General features: G+C 45.3%; 1 protein-coding gene and 1 non-coding gene across 7 annotated transcripts in view; both read left to right on the top strand.

Moving 5' to 3' along the window:
- Positions 1 to 22,839, top strand: part of LOC118359582 (transcription factor 12) — a 98,617-nt gene that overhangs the window by 65,341 nt on the left and 10,437 nt on the right. For 4 of the 6 annotated variants that reach the window (XM_052481955.1, XM_052481928.1, XM_052481935.1 and 1 more), the window contains exons 7-13: positions 57 to 192; positions 736 to 788; positions 14,711 to 14,810; positions 15,531 to 15,670; positions 16,247 to 16,391; positions 16,513 to 16,583; positions 20,515 to 20,659. In XM_052481955.1, coding sequence (XP_052337915.1) covers positions 57 to 192; positions 736 to 788; positions 14,711 to 14,810; positions 15,531 to 15,670; positions 16,247 to 16,391; positions 16,513 to 16,583; positions 20,515 to 20,659 — 790 coding nt within the window. Of the gene's footprint in view, positions 1 to 56; positions 193 to 735; positions 789 to 9,665; positions 9,882 to 14,710; positions 14,811 to 15,530; positions 15,671 to 16,246; positions 16,392 to 16,512; positions 16,584 to 20,514; positions 20,660 to 22,839 lie in introns of those variants that run through there. The other 2 variants (XM_052481940.1, XM_052481947.1) reach the window with 2 other exon arrangements.
- LOC118362998 (small nucleolar RNA SNORD35) lies at positions 21,262 to 21,344 on the top strand. The gene has a single exon (XR_004821304.1). It is a non-coding gene; the product is annotated as a small nucleolar RNA SNORD35 (small nucleolar RNA).

Here is a 22,839-nt window from a genome sequence, read left to right as displayed (position 1 = left end):
TAGTTACACATCTGCTGTTCTCCACTTATCTGTTGTTTCTCTGTTGTCTCCTCCAGGCCAATCTGCGGCCGGACATTGGTTTGGTGAGTCCTGGGCCTGTGACCACATCGGGGAAAACGGCCCCTCCCTTCTACCCTCCCTTCACAGGGGCCAACCCCAGAAGACGCCCCCTACCGGAACCTACTCCCATTGGTCAGTGCCAAGTAACCCATACCTATAGAGATACAGAGCAGGGCAAGTTATCCAGTCCCTGAAAATGGCATTTTAGTCTAGTATAGTGTTTAGAGCAGTATGTGCGGACACAATTCTAAACCTCAGGCTGACCAAACAATGTAGCAAAGACAAAGCCAGAGCACTTGTTTTACTGGATGTGACATTTGCAAGAGACCATTAATCTGTTTTCACTAACTCCGTGAACAAGCCTGCAGGAGTCCCTGTGTTTTCAATGGATTAATGACTTTTGCTTAGCCATTATACTCCTATTTTAATACTAATAATGATTATCCTGGTGATTTCAATAGAAATCTTCTTTATACCAACACGCACAAATAGTTTTGGTTTTACATGACAAATTCTTTTTGATTTGACTTGATTGTGTGCAACAAAAGAATGGTAGGCCATGGAAGGCATCCTTGTCGTTCCCTTCTTTATGCCAGTGTGTGAATGAGCTGTTGTGTTGTTTACATCCCACAAAGGCCCATTCTATTGCCTCAATCCTGTTTTATCTTTTCACAGATCCTCTACAAACAAAGAAAGTTCGCAAGGTCCCTCCTGGTCTGCCTTCATCTGTGAGTGGAAGATCATTTCATCTGCCTGCCATGCCTCTCATATATAAATAGATCTCTCAGTGAGCTTAACCAAACACACACAAACAAACAAACACACACACACACACACACACACACACACAGACAAAGAGAGCTGTTGACAAAGAGAGCTGTTTTACTTGCTTTCCTTGACTCTTCAAAGACGTCCTCTGCAGTGGCACCGTTGGTACCTGGTTGATGTGTAAGGGAGCCCGTAGCCCTGCCTTGCTGTTTTTGTGTGTGTGTGTGTACTAGAGAGTGTGTGTACATTGGGGTGATTGATTTTGGGGTCTGTCCTGTCACAGCGTGGTCTCCTCAGCTCCTCTCCTGGGACGCAGAGCTATGCGGGGCACGGGGTACAGAGCTGTCTGAGTGGATCCCAGGCGCTGCTCTTTTGATGTTTAATTAGTCATTATGTAGCCAAACAGGAGGACAGACAGCGATTAATAGTGCAGAATCAGAGACATTTCCATGGGTAATAATCCCGGTGGAGCAGAAGACATTAGAATGCAGAGGAAGTGTGGAGCTCAGCTTGCCTCCGCCTGGGCCGGGCCTCATTAATATGCATAAATCACTAAGTCAGATGTTCATTGTGAAAATCCTGGTGGATTCTCAAAGCGGGCGATTAAGCCTTAACTTCCCAGCCACTGGTACCGGCCGATGCTTTAAAAAAAAAAAAGCAACTGGTTTTAGCAGAGATCCCTCTTTACTTTTGTGCTGAAGGCTTCTTCCCCAGAGAACAAGAAGGGGGCTTTGATGAGGGTGGCTCAGAGACTGGATTTGCTTTTGGGAGTTGTGATAATCGCGAGCTCCACCGCTGTTCCTCTGAAATCAAATATGGAACAAGACACAGGACATAAAAGAGAGAGATGTGTTTTGTCTCTGAATTTGTGTTTGAACACTAGTTTGTCAGGAAAGCAGCGGAGTGGGAAACGCACGCTGCCTCTCCCCTCCTGAAGTAGGTGAAGGGGATATGGGGGGGTGGTGCCAGGAGACAGGGAGGGAGGCAGAGAAAGATTGGTTGCCTTGCGGGGTACATCTCTTTGTTGTGTAAATGGGCGCAGGGCTTTTATTTGTCTCTGCTTAACACATGGGCGCAGGTGCACTATGTGACTCATAACAGTAGAATCAAAGCAGTACAATCCTGAGTGGAATAAGTAGAGGAGCTAATGCAGCTTCTTCTTCTTGTGTCACTCTGTGTGGAGAAGACGAGGCCTGGATGTTGGAGGAGTTAGTCTCTGATCCCAAGACAGAGCCAAGACTTTAACAGGGAAAAGGGGGGTGTTTTTCTCTTATTTCCTCTGGTTGCAGCGAAAGGTAAAGAGAGAGAGCCTGTGGTATGGGTGGTGTGTGGGGATGGAAGTTGAGTAGGCGGTGATGGAGGGCTGGTCTGGAGGCTTTTAGAAGGTGTTGTATGGGCCTGGTGGGAGGCGAGGGCGAGGAGATGGAGGGGATATGAGCTGCCATAGCTTGTCCTGCAACTGGTTATAGGTGTTTAGAGGTTATATACTGGCTGGTAGGAGGTGCGCGTGTGCGTGTGTGTGTGTGTGTGTGTGTGTGTGTGTGTGTGTGTGTGTGTGTGTGTGTGTGTGTGTGTGTGTGTGTGTGTGTGTGTGTGTGTGTGTGTGTGTGTGTGTGTGTGTGTGTGTGTGTGTGTGTGTGCGCGCGTGTGTGTGTGTGCGTGCGTGTGTGTGTGTGTGTGTGTGTGTGTGTGTGTGGGCGGCAGACAGCGGTGGTGGAGTTTAGGAGTGTCGAGGGCACAGGCGCACCTGGAGCAGAGCAGGGTTGCCGGGGGCAGCTGTGCTGTGACATGCCGGGTGAGGAGCCTGCAGTGTACCTGTAATGTAGAAATGCAGCTGGATGCAGATGCTGCTGAAAGGCTTTTGCTTGTGTAAGCACCCAGGCTTCACCAGAGGCCCGAAGAGCTGCTTGATAAACAAAATGAACACAATGCTTCATATCATTATGTCCCCTACTGGGAATTCTCTTTTATTTATTTATTTGTTTCAAACTATTTTTACTTTTTTCATCCTCACCTAAAAATGGTGAGGAGTTTAGATTTGAAGAGCGGTGTGTTTTTAATGAGCGGCTGATGTGTGTATATATGATGTGTGTATATGTAAGATTTATATTGCAATCAAAATATTTATGGGAGCACATCCTCTGTGCATTTAGGTTGTTCCCCTGCAGTATATACCAGGATGTGGACGCCATCAGGGAGAGCCAGCCAGCTGCTGATTGCAAACATTCACATGTTTATACCCCAATCTCGTCTCATATACACACTTTTTTCTTAACCCACTTTTGCAGTTCATTTGACGTACATACTCCTTTTAGGGGACAGGAGCTACTGTACAGATGTAGGATCTTAATTTGATTACTCTTTTGTTACTGTGAATTTTCCTGCACAGCAGGAAATGCAAACTTGTAGTGTTTAAAGTCATGTTTAAAAAGTCTGAAGTTTGTAATTTCCACTTTAAAATGTCAGACTTGAATTGCCCAAACGAAAAATGTATCAACCCCTACAAAACGGTTCCATACATTTTTATCCACATAATAATTCACATTTCCTCTTGCTGCAGGATTATTATTGTATTATTCTGGCTCAAAGGAAGATCCTACATATGTAGGTGCGTGACCAACTTTGTCAGCCTGATAAGCACCATTTCCCTCTGAACAGTAGATCAATAGATAAACTGTGTACATAGTGAAATACAAATAAAGTGAGTAATGTGGCACGAACATGATGTAGTACAGGGATCATCAACGAGATTCAGCCGTTGGTTAGGGGGCCGGAACTTATTTACAAATAATATGTGTACTGCAAATTGACCGCAAGAATCAATCAATCAATGAAATGTATTTATAAAGCCCTTTTTACATCGGCCAATGTTACAAAGTGCTGTACAGAAACTCAGCCTAAAACCCCAAACAGCAAGCAATGCAGATGTAGAAATCTTTTCCTAGGAAGGAACTTAGAGAGGAACCAGGCTCTGAGGGGTGGACAGTCCTCTTCTGGCCCAAGCAGATATAACATTTGACTAAAACATCATCATTTCAAAGCATTTTGTATATTGGGGAACCCTGATGTAGTGTATATGTGCAGTGGAGTCCACTATTCCCAATTCAAACACATTATTTATTGCTTCTGATATTTATAGTAAATGTAGATCATGAATCCAGTACAATGCACACAAACACACAAACACAAGGTCCTTGCAGATGATCAGAGGTTGACTGTATCAGTCTTAAATCTTGTAAGGCTGACTTCATGATACAGTGGGCTGACCGTGGTCATAGATAGATGTATCACTTTGTAAACTGAGCATCGCTCTGAGTGAAGACATAACGGGCTATCATTGGATGGACAGCATGCTGCGGAGCAGGGTTGCTGACGGGCAGCTGTACGGGCACCTGCGTTAAGGGTCCGTCTGACAGGAGGACAGAGGAGAGAGACGCGCCGCGGCGGCAGCTCTGTGGCTCGTGGGGAAAAGCTATATCTTGTAGGATATTCATGTGTAGCTGGGAGGCCATTGCTGGTGTGTGTGTAAATAGCCAGGCTTTTTTTACGCGCCCTTGTCACTGGCACAACGGCTTGATGTGACACTTCCTCCTTGGCTGTGGTGATGCTAGTCTGGAGGAGGGGAAGAAAGAAAGTGGTGGGAGAGGGAGGAGGTGGGGGAGAGAATCAACTCCCTTCAGGGACTTTTGCTAGCGAGAACCCTGGCTGTGAATGACAAAAAAGATTGTAATTTGCTTTTGACAGATCACTCAGACACCCTTGTTTCTGAGAGACTTTCACTTAGCAGGGAAACAGGGACTAGAAGAAAGGAAGTCTGCTCTGCTCCGGGCTCTGAGACTAAGACCCAGGATTTTGCCTCACAGTGGTCGGGTGAATGACACACAGAGGTTATCTCCTTTGTGTGTGTGTGTGTGTGTGTGTGTGTGTGTGTGTGTGTGTGTGTGTGTGTGTGTGTGTGTGTGTGTGTGTGTGTGTGTGTGTGTGTGTGTGTGTGTGTGTGTGTGTGTGTGTGTGTGTGTGTGTGTGTGTGTGTGTGTTTAGCTGAACTCAGAGAGACTACAGCTCCCTTTCATCGATGCAGCTACATGTATTTTGACTAGACAGCCATCTGCAGGCAGAGCAGGATGGTGCAGGAAGCAGAGCTCATTTTGGGTTCTCTTTGAACCAGGGCAGGTCAGGACCTGGCAGAGGGCAGCTCTTGTGAGTAGACGTGCCTTTGGATGAAACGCGTCAGCAAAGCCTTCTGCAAATACAGCCAAACAATCATTGTTTGATGTGGCCCTTTCATGTAGGCACGGTTGTATCGTGTTGGATTTCCTTGTTGTCTGGCTGTTTCACAGCATCAGATGACTTACCAGACAACATTTGTCATGTACTGTACCTCGACTTTCTTGTATCACTTTTTTTTTGATGAAGCATTTATTTTAATTTCTCTCTTTTTTAATTCAAGAAGGATTTTAAGAGTATGGTCATTGTGACATAGCTGACAAGACTTTCTATGGTCATGGAATGTGGGTTGACATGGTTCATTTAATTTTCTAAAATCAATTCTAGAATATTTATAGTACTAAACAGAACAGGACTGTCTTTCTGTCTACCTCTGCCTCCTGGCAACAGACTAGCTCCCATCCATCTCTGGGTTGGCATGATGCCCATTATCTCAACACCCTGCCCGTCCTATCAGGTCAGCAGGTCAGAGTCAGACCACCAGGGGGCAGTGTGCCAGGCTCTGCCGCTCTGCTCTGACCTCAGTCTGAAGACCCTATGGAGATGAGCTCATCAGATGGCTGATTAGATAGATGCCCCTCGTTTGACTGGGATGATCCTGAACAGAGAACCTCACCCCCCTCCCCAGGGCCTTGCCTTGGTGTGTTTATCCGTCTTTGGGTTGCTCAGATTTACCAATGACATGAGAGGTGGAGATAAAGGAGAAGGCCAACAACTCCAGAGGTCCCGGCTGCTTTCATCTAAAGGAGAGAAACAGAGTTAAAAAAAAACATGAAGCAGAAATGAATGCACACATTAAAGTCATTACTCACATTTCGGCCTGTAGTAAATTATTTATGTAGGGCCTGGCTGCGTGAGTGCACCACATTAATGCAGGCCTTGGTTTTAGACTGCTTCCTGGCAGGCTTGGCACGGTGCTCTGTCAACAATCACTAATGATTAGGTTAATAGAGTGTGTTAGTTGGAGGTCGTTTAACTCTAAACCACACCAGAGTGGCCAGTGGGGTATATTACAAAGCAGGATCAATGAGTTAGCCAGGTAACTTGTCTTTTTATTTAGTATTTTTTTGAAAGATACGCTTGAAATGAGTATGGTCTAATTGACTCAACAACCAAAAGCACATATCTAAGTATAACTTTCTTAATGAACCAGAAAATCAATAGTTATTCCTAGTTGTTTATCAAAGTTAGCTGGCTAACTCATCGATCCTCCTTTGTAGTATACCCTCTGGTCTAAGGGAGTGTCAACAGGTGAAACTCACGTTATAGGCTGTATCTGCAGACCCAGTTGTAGGTCAGTTACCCCCCTAATGCAGTGGAGGGTTTCCTCAGAGTGTGTAAGTCAGAGCCATGTCAGGGTGCTTTGATTGGATTGGTCCTTCTTGGGTGCCTGGTTGTGCATTTGACCAGTGAAAGACTAGAGGACACTGGCAAGAACACTGACCTACTGTACTAGGCTGAACTGGATAGAGAGGCTCAGTCTTAATGTCGTGGCTCAGAGTTAGCCTCCTTCCATCCAGCAGCTTTATTCATGCGTATTGGATCGCTGTGTTTGTGTAGTACACATTGCCGTTGTCGTGACACCCTTTATATTAATACAATTCATTTGTTCCAGAGTCGTGTTTGATGACTGAGAACAAACAAAGAGACAAGGAAGGAATTCGATGTGACGATGCTATGGCGCTAGAGCAGTGTCCTATCACTAAATAACTTTATGAACAGTTGTTTGGGGGACGGAGGTTTGTATGTCCGGGAGGATTTGGATGACAAAGGGCAGAGTTGATGAAAGGAAGTTGGGTGGAGTGTTATTTTGTGGTTCGTAGGGAATGTGGTTCAGATCATATTTGGATGGGAGAGAGAGAGGGTCTGTGTTCCAGCCTATGTTGAATGAACTCACAGAAGTGTAGGGATGTACTGAAAAAGATCACATGAGGCATGTCTGTGGACTGGAGATCCATGTTAACTCTGGGGAGGGTAGGGTGTCTGTCTGCCTGTCTCTCTGTGTCTGTCTCTCTGTGTGTCTGTGTGTGTCTCTGAGTGTCGGTCTGTCTCTCTGTGTACGTGTGTGTGTTTATCTCCTATGTCAGGTCAATCAGTCAGCCAGGCCAGGAGTGGCTCAGCCAGGATTACCTATAGCTACATGTACGTATGTCTGGCAGAAGCAGCACTAGAGGAAGTGTATGTTGACTCAGTCACACAGAATGAGTGCTTTATAAATAACCCTAAAGCACCTTTCTGCTTCATACACACATGCAAAGTGTTAGGGAAATATGGTCAGGGGGGAGTTGGAAGAGGAGGAAACGTGTCTGTCGTTAGAGATTCAGCAGTTAGAGATACTCTAACATCTCAAACTGAAGCAGAGCCAGTAGCACTGCACTGTATGCCTGCTCTGGAACAGCCTACAGATGACAAAATGCCTGTTCTGTGCTGATTTATGCAGTTGTAAATCATTAGAGTTCATGTGTAATATATGTGTAATTAAGTCAAGGCAAAGCTTTGTGTTATGAACGTCTTGTGGGGTTTTGGGCAGATTAAGAACCACCCTCAGCACCCCCGCTCCCCCCGAGTTTCTTACAGGAAACAATCCCCCCATCCAGTCTTATGACATCATGGCTAAATCCATGCGTGAGATGGAGGTGACCTCAGTGGGTGGATTTGCGGTGGATCTTTTTTAACGCCCAAACAATTCCCAGGGAAAAAAGCATGGCCACTGGCTCAAATGTGATTAGAGGGGGGAGTTGTGTGGACAGGTGCATGGCTGGCTGATTGCCAGTGAGGTAACACTTGGCCCACTTTGACACAGATGCAGACTGGTCCTGTTTCTTGGTGGCTGATGGGTCAGGGGCCGGGCCCAGGTTCAATGTTGATGAAGTGATAGAGGGTGGTGGTCCTGGCTCTGTCTTAAGACGATTGGTGTTTAGGATGAGATCTGACATGGTTCAGAAGCTCAGGAAATGAAGTATGACAACGTGGGCATCTTCTCGCTAATACAGCTAATATCTGTTTGTCTGTTAGACAAATGTAAATGATTCCAAAGTGTCCCTGTGTCTGCAGCTACATGTTGTATGCTGTGTTTGTGAGTAGTAGTAATGCGTCTGCTTTAATCAATGTTGAGTCCATCTCTCTTTACTCATTCTCTTTGAGCTTTCATGTGTTTTTTTCTCAGCTCGGCCTTCTGTGTCTGGACCCGTTTTTGGACCCTTCGAACACACATTTTCCTTAAAGCATCAACTTGAAACGGGTTCAGATATAAAGTGGTACCAGAATGTGGACCCCAGTGCCTTGGAAGAGTTTAAAAGAATCTCAGAGAAGAAAGAGGAATACATAATAATAGTACTGAAGGAAAAACATAATAAAGCCTCGTTTTCTTTGGGAAAGAAGACTTTCATCTTTCTATAACAATAATGCTCTCAATGAGTGCACAGGACTGTGTTTAGTCCAGGAAGCTTCCACTGGCAGACATGAAAGGCTCCAGGGAGGCTGGATGGAGTGGGCTTTAAAGGCTCTGTACGGCACACGGGTCAGTCCTCACCTCTCGCCTCGCTCTTCCTCCTCTTCCCTTCCTCCTCCTCTCTTCTTTCTCCTCCTTCAATGGAGGCCGACATGGAACAGCAGAGCGGTCTGAGAGTGACAGGCAGACAGTTAAATGAAGTGGCTGTGGCTGTTTTGGTTGTACCCCTCTGCTTCCCCCTGGCCTGTGGTGTACGTCTGAGCTTGAGGCCCCCGGGGGTTTAGGAAATGGAGCATCACAGTTCTGTTGCCTGTCTGACGTCAAGGCCCAGGCCCCTCTGCAGCTGTGGCGTGTGTTTAACAAGTCTCTCTGTTTACAGTCACCGTTGTGACAAGGGGGTTCATTCTGACTATAGGGAAAGTGTCATTGTTATGGAAGCACACAGTATACATGAACATTCTCACTAAGACGTTCTACAACATTCTAAACGTTTCTTTCTCCTTCTCCCTGTCTGTTTTTATGACTCTGGGTATTCTGCCTAAGAAAAAGAATCCAAATTTAATTTGAGGTCTTATTTTTCCTTCCTTTTTTCTTTTCCTTGTTGAGAGTCCACTTTCCCATATTGGTTGTTAATTGGCATAGTGTTGAGTGTGGGAACAGGTTCAGCTCCTGTCCAGATGGCTGTGTAGAAACCCTATCCCTTCATGTTACCTCACTGCTAGCAGACTAATTCAGTTATTACAAAAACAACAGATTAGCCCGCTCAGGATTAAAACCTGTGTGGGAGAGCTTGTTTATTGCAGTTATTTACTCAGTAATTTGTTTGCTTTTGAATAACATAAATTAATGATATCGTGCCCAAAGCTAAATAGTTTTAGTTCAATCTCCCCTGCAGAAAATGTAAATGTTTATTTTTGGGAGTCACAATTTTTTTCTCCTCTTTCTAAATCAACTCAAGCATTTGTTTTCTGTCCCACCTCCTCGCTTTATCCCCCCTCCCTCCGGTTCGCCTCCCCTCCCCCAATCTGCTTTCCTCTTTGCCTCAGCACTTATGAGGCTCAAGGGGAAGAACCATTTCAGCCCCTCCCCTTCTCTCAACCACCCCCTAACACTGCGGCGAATGGTTCAGCCCTGTTTTGCATAAGTTTCCTCTGAGTAGATCCATGTGTGAAGGGCCAGCCCAGGACTGAAAGAATTAGTCCCTTTTTAACGGGTTCATGTCTAGGGAGAAGGCTTGTGTGCTGCTGCTGCCGTGCTCTGAAACAGTACACTTGCTCCAGTCATCAGTATAATAGCCGAAGCTATCATGTATTGCGCCTACCCTGTCCCTGGAATGGGCAGCAACTCCTTAATGTATTACTACAACGGGAAATCGGTGAGTTCTGTCTGCGGGAGAAAGAGAGGGAGTGTGTGTGTGTGTGTGTGTGTGTGTGTGTGTGTGTGTGTGTGTGTGTGTGTGTGTGTGTGTGTGTGTGTGTGTGTGTGTGTGTGTGTGTGTGTGTGTGTGTGTGTGTGTGTGTGTGTGTCCACGTTTGTAATTGGCCCACGGGTATGGAGTTGCAGAATATTGGGTTGTCCGGCTGCACAGGATGTTTCTCGGCTCTAGAGTTTATCACTCCTCTCTGCTTTACTCTCTCTCTCTCTCTCTTTCTCCCTGCTCTTCTCTCTCTTTCTGTCTCTCTCTCTCTCTCTCTCTCTCTCTCTCTCTTTCTGTCTCTCTCTCTCATTTTTCTCTCTCTCTCTTTCTGTCTCTCTCTCTCTCTCATTTTCCTGTCTCTCTCTCTCTCTCTCTCTCTCTCTCTCTCTCTCTCTCTCTCTCTCTCTCTCTCTCTCTCTCTCTCTCTCTCTCATTTTCCCTCTCTCCTCTGTGGACTGATTTTCCGTTGCCTCAGTTACAGCTGTGTGACAGTACCATTTGTCTTTCTTTGCAGTTCAAATAGAGGACTTACTTCATTTCTTTCTCAATATGTTCTAGACATGTTATAGCCTGAATCTGTTAGATGGTTCACTTCCTTTTATTAGCTAACCATGTATGTCAAAACTTAAACTTAATTTCAGCACATACTTCTCTATTAGAGATAAAGCAGAATATAAGCAAGGCACATCAATTGTATATAAGTAGGAACAAAACTCAATATGTGGATGTGTGTGGTTGAAAAAAGTCAAACACGTTTTTTCCTCTCACCTCTGTTTGTAGACAGACAGACTGAAAATATTGTTTTTTTTTATCTGTGAATTTATTTTTACTGGCTGGTTGGTTCAGAACTGAGACTGGGTTGAAATAATAACACGTGGGAGTCTGGGAATGATTAAGGAAAAGAGGCTGCCCGTTGAGGTTAGACTTTCCTGTTTGTAGATTGAGCTCTGAGCACCAGCGTTGCTGTTATTCCATCTGTTTTTAATCACATCGGCATTCTGGACTCTACAGGGAGCCTAATGTGATTCCTGGATTGCTCAGTAAAAAACTCTTTGATTTCTGTGTTCCTGCAAAAACTTTCTTTTTTTGTGTGTATGTGGGAGAGTGTGTAGTGTGCGTGTGTGTGGTTGCGTGCATTTGTGTTTCGGTTTACCTGCCTCTGAGCTAAATTGAGTTTCCTCAGATGCTTGCAGTAATTGTGTCACAGGTGTAAAAGTCTCACTGGCACAGCTGCTGAATAAGAGATGAGCAGAGAAAAGTCTCCTCCTGTTTCTCAGCTTCTCTCCAGAGAGCAGAAACACTGAAACACCCAGTCAGCTCCATCCAGAAAGAGAACTCCACCATTCAGAGTCCGGGCCTCATTGGACCACATTCTCTGATCTTCTCACCAGAGAGCAGAAACACTGAAACACCCAGTCAGCTCCATCCAGAAAGAGAACTCCACCATTCAGAGTCCGGGCCTCATTGGACCTCATTCTCTGATCTTCTCACCAGAGAGCAGAAACACTGAAACACCCAGTCAGCTCCATCCAGAAAGAGAACTCCACCATTCAGAGTCCGGGCCTCATTGGACCTCATTCTCTGATCTTCTCTCCAGAGAGCAGAAACACTGAAACACCCACCCAGCTCCATCCAGAAAGAGAACTCCACCATTCAGAGTCCGGGCCTCATTGGACCTCATTCTCTGACTTTAGAAACCAGGAAGTTGACCATTTCTATACTATTGTGAGATTCACTTTTATGAGGTCAACATGTTCAGGCTCGTGTTTTAGCCCTCCTCATACCCCAGTAGGACAATGCCCTTTGTTCCTACAGCACCACAGATCACTTGATCTGGGAACGTGTTGGGAACGTGTGGGCAGCATGGGTCAACTTTATGATCCAAAGCAGTCGATAAATAACCAACCAATAACAAGCTCTTTATCTTCTCTTCTTCGGAGGAGGAGAGATAAATCGTGTTTACTGTGAGCATCAACAAAACTCACATTTACTTGGAGTTTTGAGAGTGATCATTGTTTTTATGGTAAGAGCCTTAAAGTCTTTGATTTCTGTGTTTTATGGTGTATTAAGTGTTTGATTTCTGTTGTTTCCTCCAGTTCCATAGAAAATGAGTAACCCAAGCTTTGGAGAATTCAGATATTTGGGAGGATTTGGTGGGTGGAGTGTTTTTCTAAGGTGTGGCCTTTCCTGTCTAATATCCCTCAAGTGCACTGAGGACTGGACCAAGGAGGCATCCAGTAAATGACTGTTTTTCTTCCCAGCTCAGGAAATATGGAATAAGTGTTTACAGCACAAGATAACATCAGGTTTTGCCTCAGAGTTTAAAATTCATGTTGACAGCTTCCCACGTATATAACACCTGATATCACCTCATTTATCAGAGTGCAGTTGGTCTTTGAAAATGGTGTTTCTTGAGACCTAAATCTTGGAGTTTTTAAGCATCAACAGCTTGAGGCTTGAGATGTCTCTGTTAAAGGGTTGCCTGGTACCAGGCTGCAGCGCTCAACATGCCCCATCAGGAAGGTGGTTCTGGGGCTGTGTAGCAGGGGACCATTGTGTTGGAGCTGCGTGTGTGCCTTTTAGCCTCTATAAGTGTGTTAGATTTAGACTTGAAAAGAAAGGCCCTCGGGCATGGTTTGGTTCCACATAGTGACGTGCAGAGACAGGATACTGTGTTGACACCAGCAGCCCATTGCTTTCAGCTGTTCTCTTTTGTGAGTTTTTACTGCGGTGATAATTTATTTTTAAGAGGTTATTTTTGCCGTCGTCATTTGGTGTATCCATATGTTGACAGTTTTAATGTTTTTTTACATGTGCTGTTTTGATTGGTGTGGTGTTGAGATCAAAGGCGGGTGCTGCAGGCTGGTGATGTGTGGAAAGGTGTGGAGGGACTCATCAGCCCTCTCAGATCAGCCACATAGAGATGAGAGAGTTGCAGAACGAAGCTCTGCCAAGAACCTACTGTCCCCATTCTCTCCAATCTGACAGTGAAATCTGATGCTTGTTGATATTAAGTCAAACATGAGTAAGCTCAGTGTATGAACCACAAACCCTGAATTAATGATTGCTTATGGATTATGATGGCTACAGATATTCTTAAATTAAACGTGATGCGGAAAATATACAGAAACTAAACACCCAAACTCCAACAACTGTGCTGGTCCTGCTGGCCCTGCTGGCCCGGGCTCTGAGTGATGTCTCTTTAATTCATGTGGTAGTAAAAGGAAACCCAGGCGGGCCCTCTCCTCCAGAGGCTAGGGGAATGAGGTCGCCCGGTGTTTGGGTGTTTTATTAATGCCTTGACTGGCTAGCACAGTGTGAAGAGAACAATTAGCATCATCCACCGCCATATGCTGCCCATTGAGGCTCAGACTGGGACAAAGCCAGGGCTCCTGTGTGAGGCTAACCTGGAATCACCACGGGAGTCCCCACACCCTGGGTTACATGTGCGAGCTAGAGGAGCCAAGAGATCCCCTCCCCTCCCTGCTAAACGACATGTACACAGGGTGCTGGAGTTACACACACAGCTAATCACATGCTCACACACACTGCTTGCTCAGCAAGACCCCGTGGCCCTGAGTGTTGGCTAAGCTGACTGACTGATATGTTGTTCACGTGTGTGTGTTTGTGTGTGTGTGAGTGTGTATGTGCGTGTGTTTCTCTTGGCGTACGTAGTAAAGTGATGACGAATGAAGTTGAGGTTGTGTCTCGTAAATAAGATGATTATTCTTCAGTAGGACAACAAAACATTCTCTCCAAGCCCACTGACACATCTTGTTGCATTAGGAAGCAAACTTTGAAGTTCTTGAAGGGCTCTGTTCACACAAACAGATGAGTATGCCATTAGGTCATTAAAAAAGGAATTTATGTTGCTGGTGACTAGAGGATGGGTGGGGGTGGGGGCTGGGTGGCAGGTCTGGTAGTGATTTGTGCTGCATGGTGATGGTGTTAAGGTTGAGGGACCGGCCCTCTTTGTGGCGTGGTGAGTTCACTAGCTCTCTCTCCCTCCATCTGGAGTGGATGAAGTCAGAGACCACATCACTAATGTTTGGCCTCACGACCCTTTGATCCTCCCACCCAGCCTGGCACAGCCACAGCTGCACAACAGCCCTCTGTGCCTCACCGCTCATCCCCTCCCTCGATCCCTCGCCAGCTCACAGCCAGGTAGCAAAATGAAGAAAAGCACAGGCCCCATATTTGATTTTCTGATTTGATTTCTGTTTCTTTGGCGAGCTGCAATTTGCAGTGTTTATATGAAAGTGTGTGTGCTGGTGTCATTATAGTTCCATTAAGAGCTGAGACAATCTGAAATGCAAACACCCCCTGATAATCCAGTCCTCCCTCCACGAGCCTTCCAAATGAGCCCAGCTGCCACACCACTGGCTTCTTAAACTGACACAGCTCAGTTCGTTCACTACATTCATTAATGTAGACATGAATCTGGCTTCAACATACAAAGCTACTTTACAAATGACAGTCGTGTGAGGAATAGGGACAAATTTAGGCGAAGGTACTCGTTTGCATCTAATGATGGTTAATGAAGCCGTCCTTAATGCACCGGCTTTGGATTGTGATCAACCCACCAGGCAGGGTGGTGGGGCATTAGAATTGTTCCTCTTCAACATCATCCTAATAACTCAACCAAATCATCATCATTATGCTCCTGCCACATACAGAGAACAGTCACAAGTTACATCTTAGAGGATAATGACTTTGACAAAATGCTAGACTGCCCTATGCACCTGCTGTTGTTATTCATGTTAATAATGTCTGTTTTCTTTTGGCAGGTGTATGCCCCGTCTCCCAACACAGAAGACTTCAACAGAGATTCTCCCTCCTACTCATCTCCCAAACCCCCCAGCAGTATGTTTGCAACCACTTTCTTTGGTAAGTGATTCTGACTTAAGACTGTCTCTGTCATGGAGTCTAAAGAAGCCAGTGTCATCTGTTTGTGCAATCGGATGCGCTGTCTTTATCTATTTCTTCTCCTGCCTCTTGATGGACAGTGGACCCATGAGAAAATATTTCTGGACAAACATCCTAACATGACACTCAGTTACTCTCTCTGTAGTCACTCTCTCTGATGTTGCTAAACAGTTTCAAATGTTCAACTCGATTTAGCCATTTCTTTCTTCTGGTAGACAGTATTTCACTGAGCCTGGTCTCAGAGTCGCTGGTCTTTGAAGGGATCGGGTTGGTTTCTGTTAGCCAAGGGAGGCTTAGTGTTATCTCAGCTGTGTCCAGGACAGGGCTTGTGTTTCAGTCCTAAGACCAGACTGGGGGAGTGAACAACCCCCTTGTGTGATCCAGCGACTCAGCAGAGAGGAGGGTGACTGCCCTCTGTGGAAAGGTCTCTCTGGGCTCTCATAATCAAGCTGTGTGTTGTGGTTTGCTTCACGGCGGTTCAGGCATATTGAATTTTATGTAAACTTGACTTTGGTTGTTAAACTAAAGCCATTAAAACGTATTTGCTCCCTTCTGGAATCAAATCCAGGATGACTCTTCAATTGGTTGATCCTTTTGTTACGTGAGTCGTTATACTGTAAAGAATAGGGATGAAACTCAAGACGGATCCATTTCAACTCAACTCTTGTTTGTTGTCATTAGATGGGACCCACAACTCTTCTGATCCGTGGAATTCCTCCAATGGGATCAACCAGCCTAGTTATGGAGGAATGCTGGGAGGATCTTCATCTCACATGCCGCAGTCAGGAAATTACGTCAACATGCACTCACATGACCGCCAGGTAAGCAACCCAGCTAGTGATGTACGCACATACTGTAAGTGATGTCTCAATGTCTCCCCTATCTATTCTTAGACAGTCTACCTCCTCCCTGTTAAGCTCTATTTCCCCATTCTCCTAAAACATTTGGCTTGCATTGGTTTCAATTGAATATTTGTGGTGTGCAATATTGCCCACCCTGCCTACAGAAAAAGTCTAGCTAGGGGAAACACTGTGACTGATGCGTATTCAGCCTCCATGTCCTGTTCTGCCCCATCAGAGCACATCCCCTCCTCTCTGCTGAGCCCGTAGTGATGTTGCTGTCTGGGCAGTATCTGTGTAAGACACGGCTGACCTCCTCTATCAGTGTTTCATCTGCTCTGTCTGCCCACTGTGTCTCACTGGGAATCACAGGGAGCCTGCAGCTGCTGCCCAACCAAAGCCCTCTGTCTGTCTGGGCTCCACATTCATATAACCTCTCTTTTATCAAGTGATATTTTTTCACCACGCACAATGCTATTCTTACCACTGAACAAGTGTATGCACACACAATATTGCATTGTCCTGATGAACACGTATTTTGTCCTCTTTCTCTTTCAGAATTACCCTTCACACTCTGTATCGCCGACAGACATCCATGCCAGTCTTCCTCCAATGTCCAGCTTCCACCGCAGCAATGCCAGCACTTCACCATTCGTTAACCCAACACACAACCCGCCCGTCAACACCACCGACGGGGTCATGGGTACGGCGAATATTTGGTTGATCAACTCTTAAATATCAATAGGCGAGATAAATTCCTACAGTGATGTTCTCTTTTTTAATCTATGCTCTGTGTTATAAATGTCCTCTCCTTATTTCTGTAGTTGCTGCAAATCGGGGGAATGCCTCTGGAAGCCAGCAGACTGGAGATGCACTGGGCAAAGCCTTGGCTTCGGTGAGTACAGCCCACCCCTGTTCTCCTCCGGGGAAATGGGAAAGCCTCAAAAGAGATTTAGATAGAAACCATGTTACAAATCCACAGAGGTTGTTTGTTGGGAGTAAAGCCCTATTGGTTTACTTGTAAATGAAGGCACAATCCATGCAGCACTTAAAATGGCACTCTCTCCCTCTGAAATACAGTTTGATTTAGGCGTTAGGCTTACATGGATGGTTAGGAATCCTCCGTGGATATCCCCTCTAGGTTGGTCCCCTCTCTGGGTGTGAATCCTGTGTTCTTGACTACAGTACCTTCTCCACTCACTTTAATATCAAATATATGTTTTATTTCTGTGTTAAACTGAGATGGTGCATTATATTAATGGCCCTCTTCAGTCTGTAAAGGAAGTGACCTCGGTGGTCACGATGGGTATTAAGTGCTATAGTGAATGCTGATTAAATAAGCCCAGAGGGATGTGTTTGCAGTTGTTTTCATGCCTAAGCCTGGATAATTATAGACTTAATCTCTGAGTATACAAGAAGGAAATTGTAAAAAAAAAAATGTTTAAAAAAAACCTCACCAGTTTGAATAATCCAACCTTGGTATTTGTTCCATTTTTGATCATGTCTCCCTGCACGTTTGACACACAGTAACTCATAAACCATTGTGCTACTGAGGATGAATATGTCCTCCATCCAGTTAGAGCCCTCTTGGTTTCAACAGCCACAGAACCTCACAGAGAGCTCTTCTGTCTCTCCTCTTACTGATTATTTCTCATTTTAATAACTCCCAGAACTCATCTGTAACCCGGCCTAATATACACTACATTAACAAAAGTATGTGGACACCTGCTCGTCAAACATCTCATTCCAAAATCATGGGCATTAATATGGAGTTGGTCCCCCCTTTGCTGCCACAAAGTTGGAAACACAGAATCGTTTAGAATGTCATTGTATGCTGCAGTGTTAAGATTTCTCTTCACTGGAACTGAGGGGCCTAGCCTGAACCATGAAAAACAGACCCAGATCATTATTCCTCCTCCACCAAACTTTACACTTGGCACTATGCATTGGGGCAGGTAGCGTTCTCCTAGTATCCGCCAAACTCAGATTAGTCTGTTGGACTGCCAGATGGTGAAGCAGGATTCATCACTCCAGAGTTCTCACTACTCCAGAGTCCAATGGTGGAAAGCTTTACACCACTCCAGGCGACACTTGTCATTGCGCATGGCGATTTTAGGTTTGTGTGCTGCTGCTCGTCCATGGAAACCCATTTCATAAAGCTCCCGACGAACAGTTCTTGTGCTGATGTTGCTTCCAGAGGCAATTTGGAACTCGGTAGTAAGTGTTGCAACCGAGGACAAACTATTTTTACGCACTTCGCGCTTCAGCACTCGACGATCCCGTTCTGTGAGCTCGTGTGACCTAGCATTTCGCGGCTGAGCCGTTGTTGCTCCTAGACTTTTCCACTTCACAATAACAGCACTTACAGTTGACTGCAGCAGTTCTTGCAGGGCAGACATTTTACAAACTGACTTGTTGGAAAGGTGGCATCCTATGACTGTGCCACGTTGAAAGTCACTGAGCTCATCAGTAAGGACTTTCTACTGCCAATGTTTGTCTATTGAGATTGCATGGCTGTGTGCTTGATTTTATACACCTGTCAGAAACGGGTGAGGCTGAAATAGCCGAATCCACTAATTTGTCGGGGAGTCCACATAATTTTGTCCATATAGTGTATCTCACCTCAGAGAAATGAAACCCACCATAGCTTTTATTCCTAGTAAAAAGTGAGAGAAGTAGGATGTGTAAAAGCGTAATGGGTTTACATTTGGGAAGTGCTATGGCTTAGTGGTGCGCACCCGAAAGAGGAAAGTGTGTGTGAGGGTGTATGATAATCACAAATTAAGTATTTTTGTATTCGTAGACTCAATTCTATTAGCATGACAAAGCTGCAGTGAAATGGACACTGTTGGGCTGGGTGAGACGAGGGGTGGGGAGGCTAGGGGGAGCGAAGGGGGTTCCTAACTGCTGTGGCTCAACTCTGCGGGCCGCCCTTTGTGGGCCTTTTGTTCTCCGGCCTTTTAAACGGGCCGTGCTTATTGGCCCCCGCTGCCCGGGGGAGCGTGACCGATGAGGAGGCGGAGCCTCATTTGTTGTTGGTAAAATGAGTCGTGTTGCAGTTTGAATACAGCAGAAGTAGCCCGGGACCAGAAGAATGGCCCGTTGTATATTGCAGGGTCAGGAGTCACGGCTATAGACGGCCCGCTTTAGAAAGAGAAGAGATATTGGCTAATTCGTTTTGAGTCCCATTGATTTGAGACATACACTTGTGATCACAGTTGATGGTCATTACTTCTCAACAGGATTGAGTGTTTCAGGGTAAAGATACTGAACAGTGACAAATGCTTTTGACTGAGAAATGTGATTTTAAAAGATTAGAGAAGAAGTGGGTATAAATCCCCACAGGGAAAAACATTTGGTACACAGTGACATGCAATAGCCAAACCATTTGGACTTCCAAAAGTTGATTGAAACACAAAAGCTTGGTGATCAAGCTTAAAAGAGAAGATTATTAACAACGGCGTTCCATTGTGTTTACTGAAATTAAACGGTTTCCTATGAGTAGGATGTGATGTTTACTTGCAGGGAAATCCTTCTGGATCTACTGCCTCTGCTAATTAATGGGAATCAAACCTCTAATACCCTGGTTTACTGGGAGACACTTTCCATTCTGGCACAAACTATCCTCTTAAAGGGAACAAATCAGGGATGTGTTGTCTGCTTTAATCCAGCATTTCTCTAAACAAGTGAAATCCCTGTGAAAGTTTTAGAGATGTAATCTGTGTGCTTCAGAATCACATCATCCTCTCTCTCTCTCTCTCTCTCTCTCTCTCTCTCTCTCTCTCTCTCTCTCTCTCTCTCTCTCTCTCTCTCTCTCTCTCTCTCTCTCTCTCTCTCTCTCTCTCTCTCTCTCTCTCTCTCTCTCTCTCTCTCTCTCTCTCTCTCTCTCTCTCTCTCTCTCTCTCTCTGTGTCTCTCTCTCTCTCTGTGTCTCTCTCTCTCTCTGTGTGTCTCTCTCTGTCTCTCTGTCTCTCTCTCGTCATGTTGCCCTAAAACCTCATTGACCCAAGCTTAACATTCCCCACAAACACAGTGGAAGGCTGTACATGCTACGGTATGGTAACAGAGATCTTCTGCCAGTTCAGGGCGTGGTCTAGCATGGAGAGGTGCGGTGGTGCAGCTCATTCAGGATAACCCCCTCCGCTCCATCACTATTGGGGGATTAATGCTGGCCTTTGTATCTTTCCCTGTCTATGGCTCCACCCTGGGTTTATACTGGAGTTATATAGCACCATGTTAGAAAGATATTAATGGGATCTAGGGCAGATTTTAGTCCACTTTAGCTTTAAAGGATTTCAACCGCTTTGTTCCAGTTTCCCCCCCCTCCCAAAGTAAAGACGTTGACTTTCTCCTCTAATAGTGAATCAGCCATATTACTGTAGATACAGTATTTGTATGATATTATCTATGTTGTGGCCAGTGGGGGAGATCTAAATAAAACAACACTAATCAGAGTTGGAGGAGGACACCTGACTGGTCAGAGCCTTCAGGTGTCGCAGTGAATATGGTTTGCGGTACCCTTTTTTTAAAAACTTTCACTGAAGCCACTGCTCAAGACCCATATGTATGCTCTGAACATTTTTATGGGCTCCCTGGTTGGAAAATCCCCAGAATTGATGAGCCAATTTCGGCCGTGCGCCCGCTGAAGGATGGTGACACAGGCTATAAAAGGTATGAGGAAACGATAGGTTGTGATTTTAAAGAGATGCATGTTCTACCATACTGACGGATCTTTCTCCTTCTCCCTCCTTCTGTCATCCCCCTCACTCTCTTTCGCTCCGTTCCTCTCCCCCTTCCCCTCTCTCTCTCTCCCCTCTCTCTCCACAGATTTACTCACCTGACCACACCAGCAGTAGTTTTCCATCCAACCCCTCCACCCCTGTAGGATCTCCGTCGCCCCTGACTTGCACAGCAGGTGCTGCTGCCTCAGCAGGTACAGTGGTGACCACCGGCGCCCCCTCTGGAAGTGCAGGTAGAACATCAGTCTGCACTCTGATCTACTGCACTATAGCATTATACCAGCCTAAACTAGTCCCAATGCCATGGAGAGATGTGGGTTATTGTTTCCTCAGAGCATTCACACTGCTTCCTCCATAAGGCTCTGTCTTAGTGCTGTAGGTGAACACTGCAAATGATGTTTATCTCACGATGGTCTTCAAGTGATGTTTATCTCACAATGGTCTTCAAGTGATGTTTATCTCACAATGGTCTTCAAGTGATGTTTATCTCACAATGGTCTTCAAGTGATGTTTATCTCACAATGGTCTTCAAGTGATGTTTATCTCACAATGGTCTTCAAGTGATGTTTATCTCACGATGGTCTTCAAGTGATGTTTATCTCACGATGGTCTTCAAGTGATGTTTATCTCACGATGGTCTTCAAGTGATGTTTATCTCACGATGGTCTTCAAGTGATGTTTGTCTCACGATGGTCTTCAAGTGATGTTTATCTCACGATGGTCTTCAAGTGATGTTTATCTCACAATGGTCTTCAAGTGATGTTTGTCTCACGATGGTCTTCAAGTGATGTTTGTCTCACGATGGTCTTCAAGTGATGTTTGTCTCACGATGGTCTTCAAGTGATGTTTATCTCACGATGGTCTTCAGTCTCTGTGACTTTGACGACATTGCCTCACGGCGACAGCTGATGCAGTTTACCCCAGACAACCCATAGCTACATAGTGATAAGGAGTCAGTTCTCTTCGGTTGGTGAAAGGAACTAAGAGACTATCTTAGAGTTTGACATCCTCTCCTCTCAGTCACTGTATTCATTCTACCAGATAACCAACCAGATCATTCAGATAATCAATTTCCCTGAAACTGGGTCCATAAGTAGCAGAGCAATGTGCAGGGGACATTTAATAATTGTGAGAGACACTCTGGCAGAGGAGAGAGAGAGGAGAGAGAGAGAGGAGAGAGAGAGAGGGGAGGGAAAGAGAGAGAGAAAGAGAGGGAAAGCCCAGCGTGTTGTTTTAGTGGGCAGTTGTGCCGTGTGTGGTGATGTAGTGGCGACAGCTGTCTCCACGTATGCCCCCCTTGTCCTCAGCTGTTGCTCTGGTCTGTGGACAGCTGTTCTCCCCATGGATCGACCGGCCTGCAAAGGGCCTCATTTATCTGCCCGAGGAGCGACAGTGACTCAGCTGATGAGGAGGACTATATCGGCTTCACACAGAGGGATGCCGACCCCTCACGCACCCTCTTTACACCTCAGCCAGCCAGGCCTCAGGGCAGCATGCCCTACTTGGGAGGACAGAGGAGGTAGAATGCCAACAACCATTTTGATTTTATCAGTGAAGTTCCTGTCACCTGGAGATTGAGAACTCCAGTTATGTGGGTGTGGAATGTTTTGTTATACAAATAATGAGACAACATGATACCAAGGGCACCAACTTTTGTTACAATGTGAAACAGAGTTTCTCTTTATAATCATAATCCTCAGTGAATCTACAGTTTCTGTTCAATTTACAAATGCAAAACAAATACTCCACATCCATGACTTTCCATATGAATAAACATCTGCCTTTGTCCAAACCCTTCCCAAAAGTCATAACTTATCCATTTCCAAATCTGTTTCCATTAGTTTAATAGAACGCCTCCATAAAAACTCAAGTTAATGTAGCTTAAAAGGGCAACTGGGATGATTGAAAATGTATTTCTTGTTTCATGTTTTGCGATCTAATATCCATTTATTTGTTTGAAGTTTGTTAATTAGAATAGGGGGCATTACAGAGGTCAGTTGGGGCATGATTTGGCATGATGTTCAGATTAACCACAAATTGCTCCATCTGTTCATTAGGATTAGCTACTTTCATAACCCAACCAGGCAGGAACAGATATACACCCTGGTGCTGCTCAACTCAACTCTTGCTGGTGTGTTCAATTAGCCCTCTCCTCCACGTGGGGACCAGAGGCCCAGGGAGGCTTAGTTATGAGTACTTCCTGTTTGGTTCGCGCCAGGGAAACACTGAGGTTGAGCAGAGAGGCTCCCTCAATCCCTGTTCCAAAGTTACTTTTAATAGCCTCTTAATTAAAGCCTGGCTTTTCCAGGACCTTTGTGTGGAGAGACTTTCTCTCAGAAGAGGACTAATGCTTAGTTTACACTGCTGACGATGAATCAATGGAAAATCCTAAACAGTTCCCCCAGGTCAAGTG

Source organism: Oncorhynchus keta, chromosome 2, assembly GCF_023373465.1.
Source record: "Oncorhynchus keta strain PuntledgeMale-10-30-2019 chromosome 2, Oket_V2, whole genome shotgun sequence".
In the NCBI taxonomy this organism is placed as follows: domain Eukaryota; kingdom Metazoa; phylum Chordata; class Actinopteri; order Salmoniformes; family Salmonidae; genus Oncorhynchus; species Oncorhynchus keta.
The sequence above is the reverse complement of the archived record's forward strand: the minus strand, read 5'-3'. Positions and strand labels throughout refer to the sequence as shown.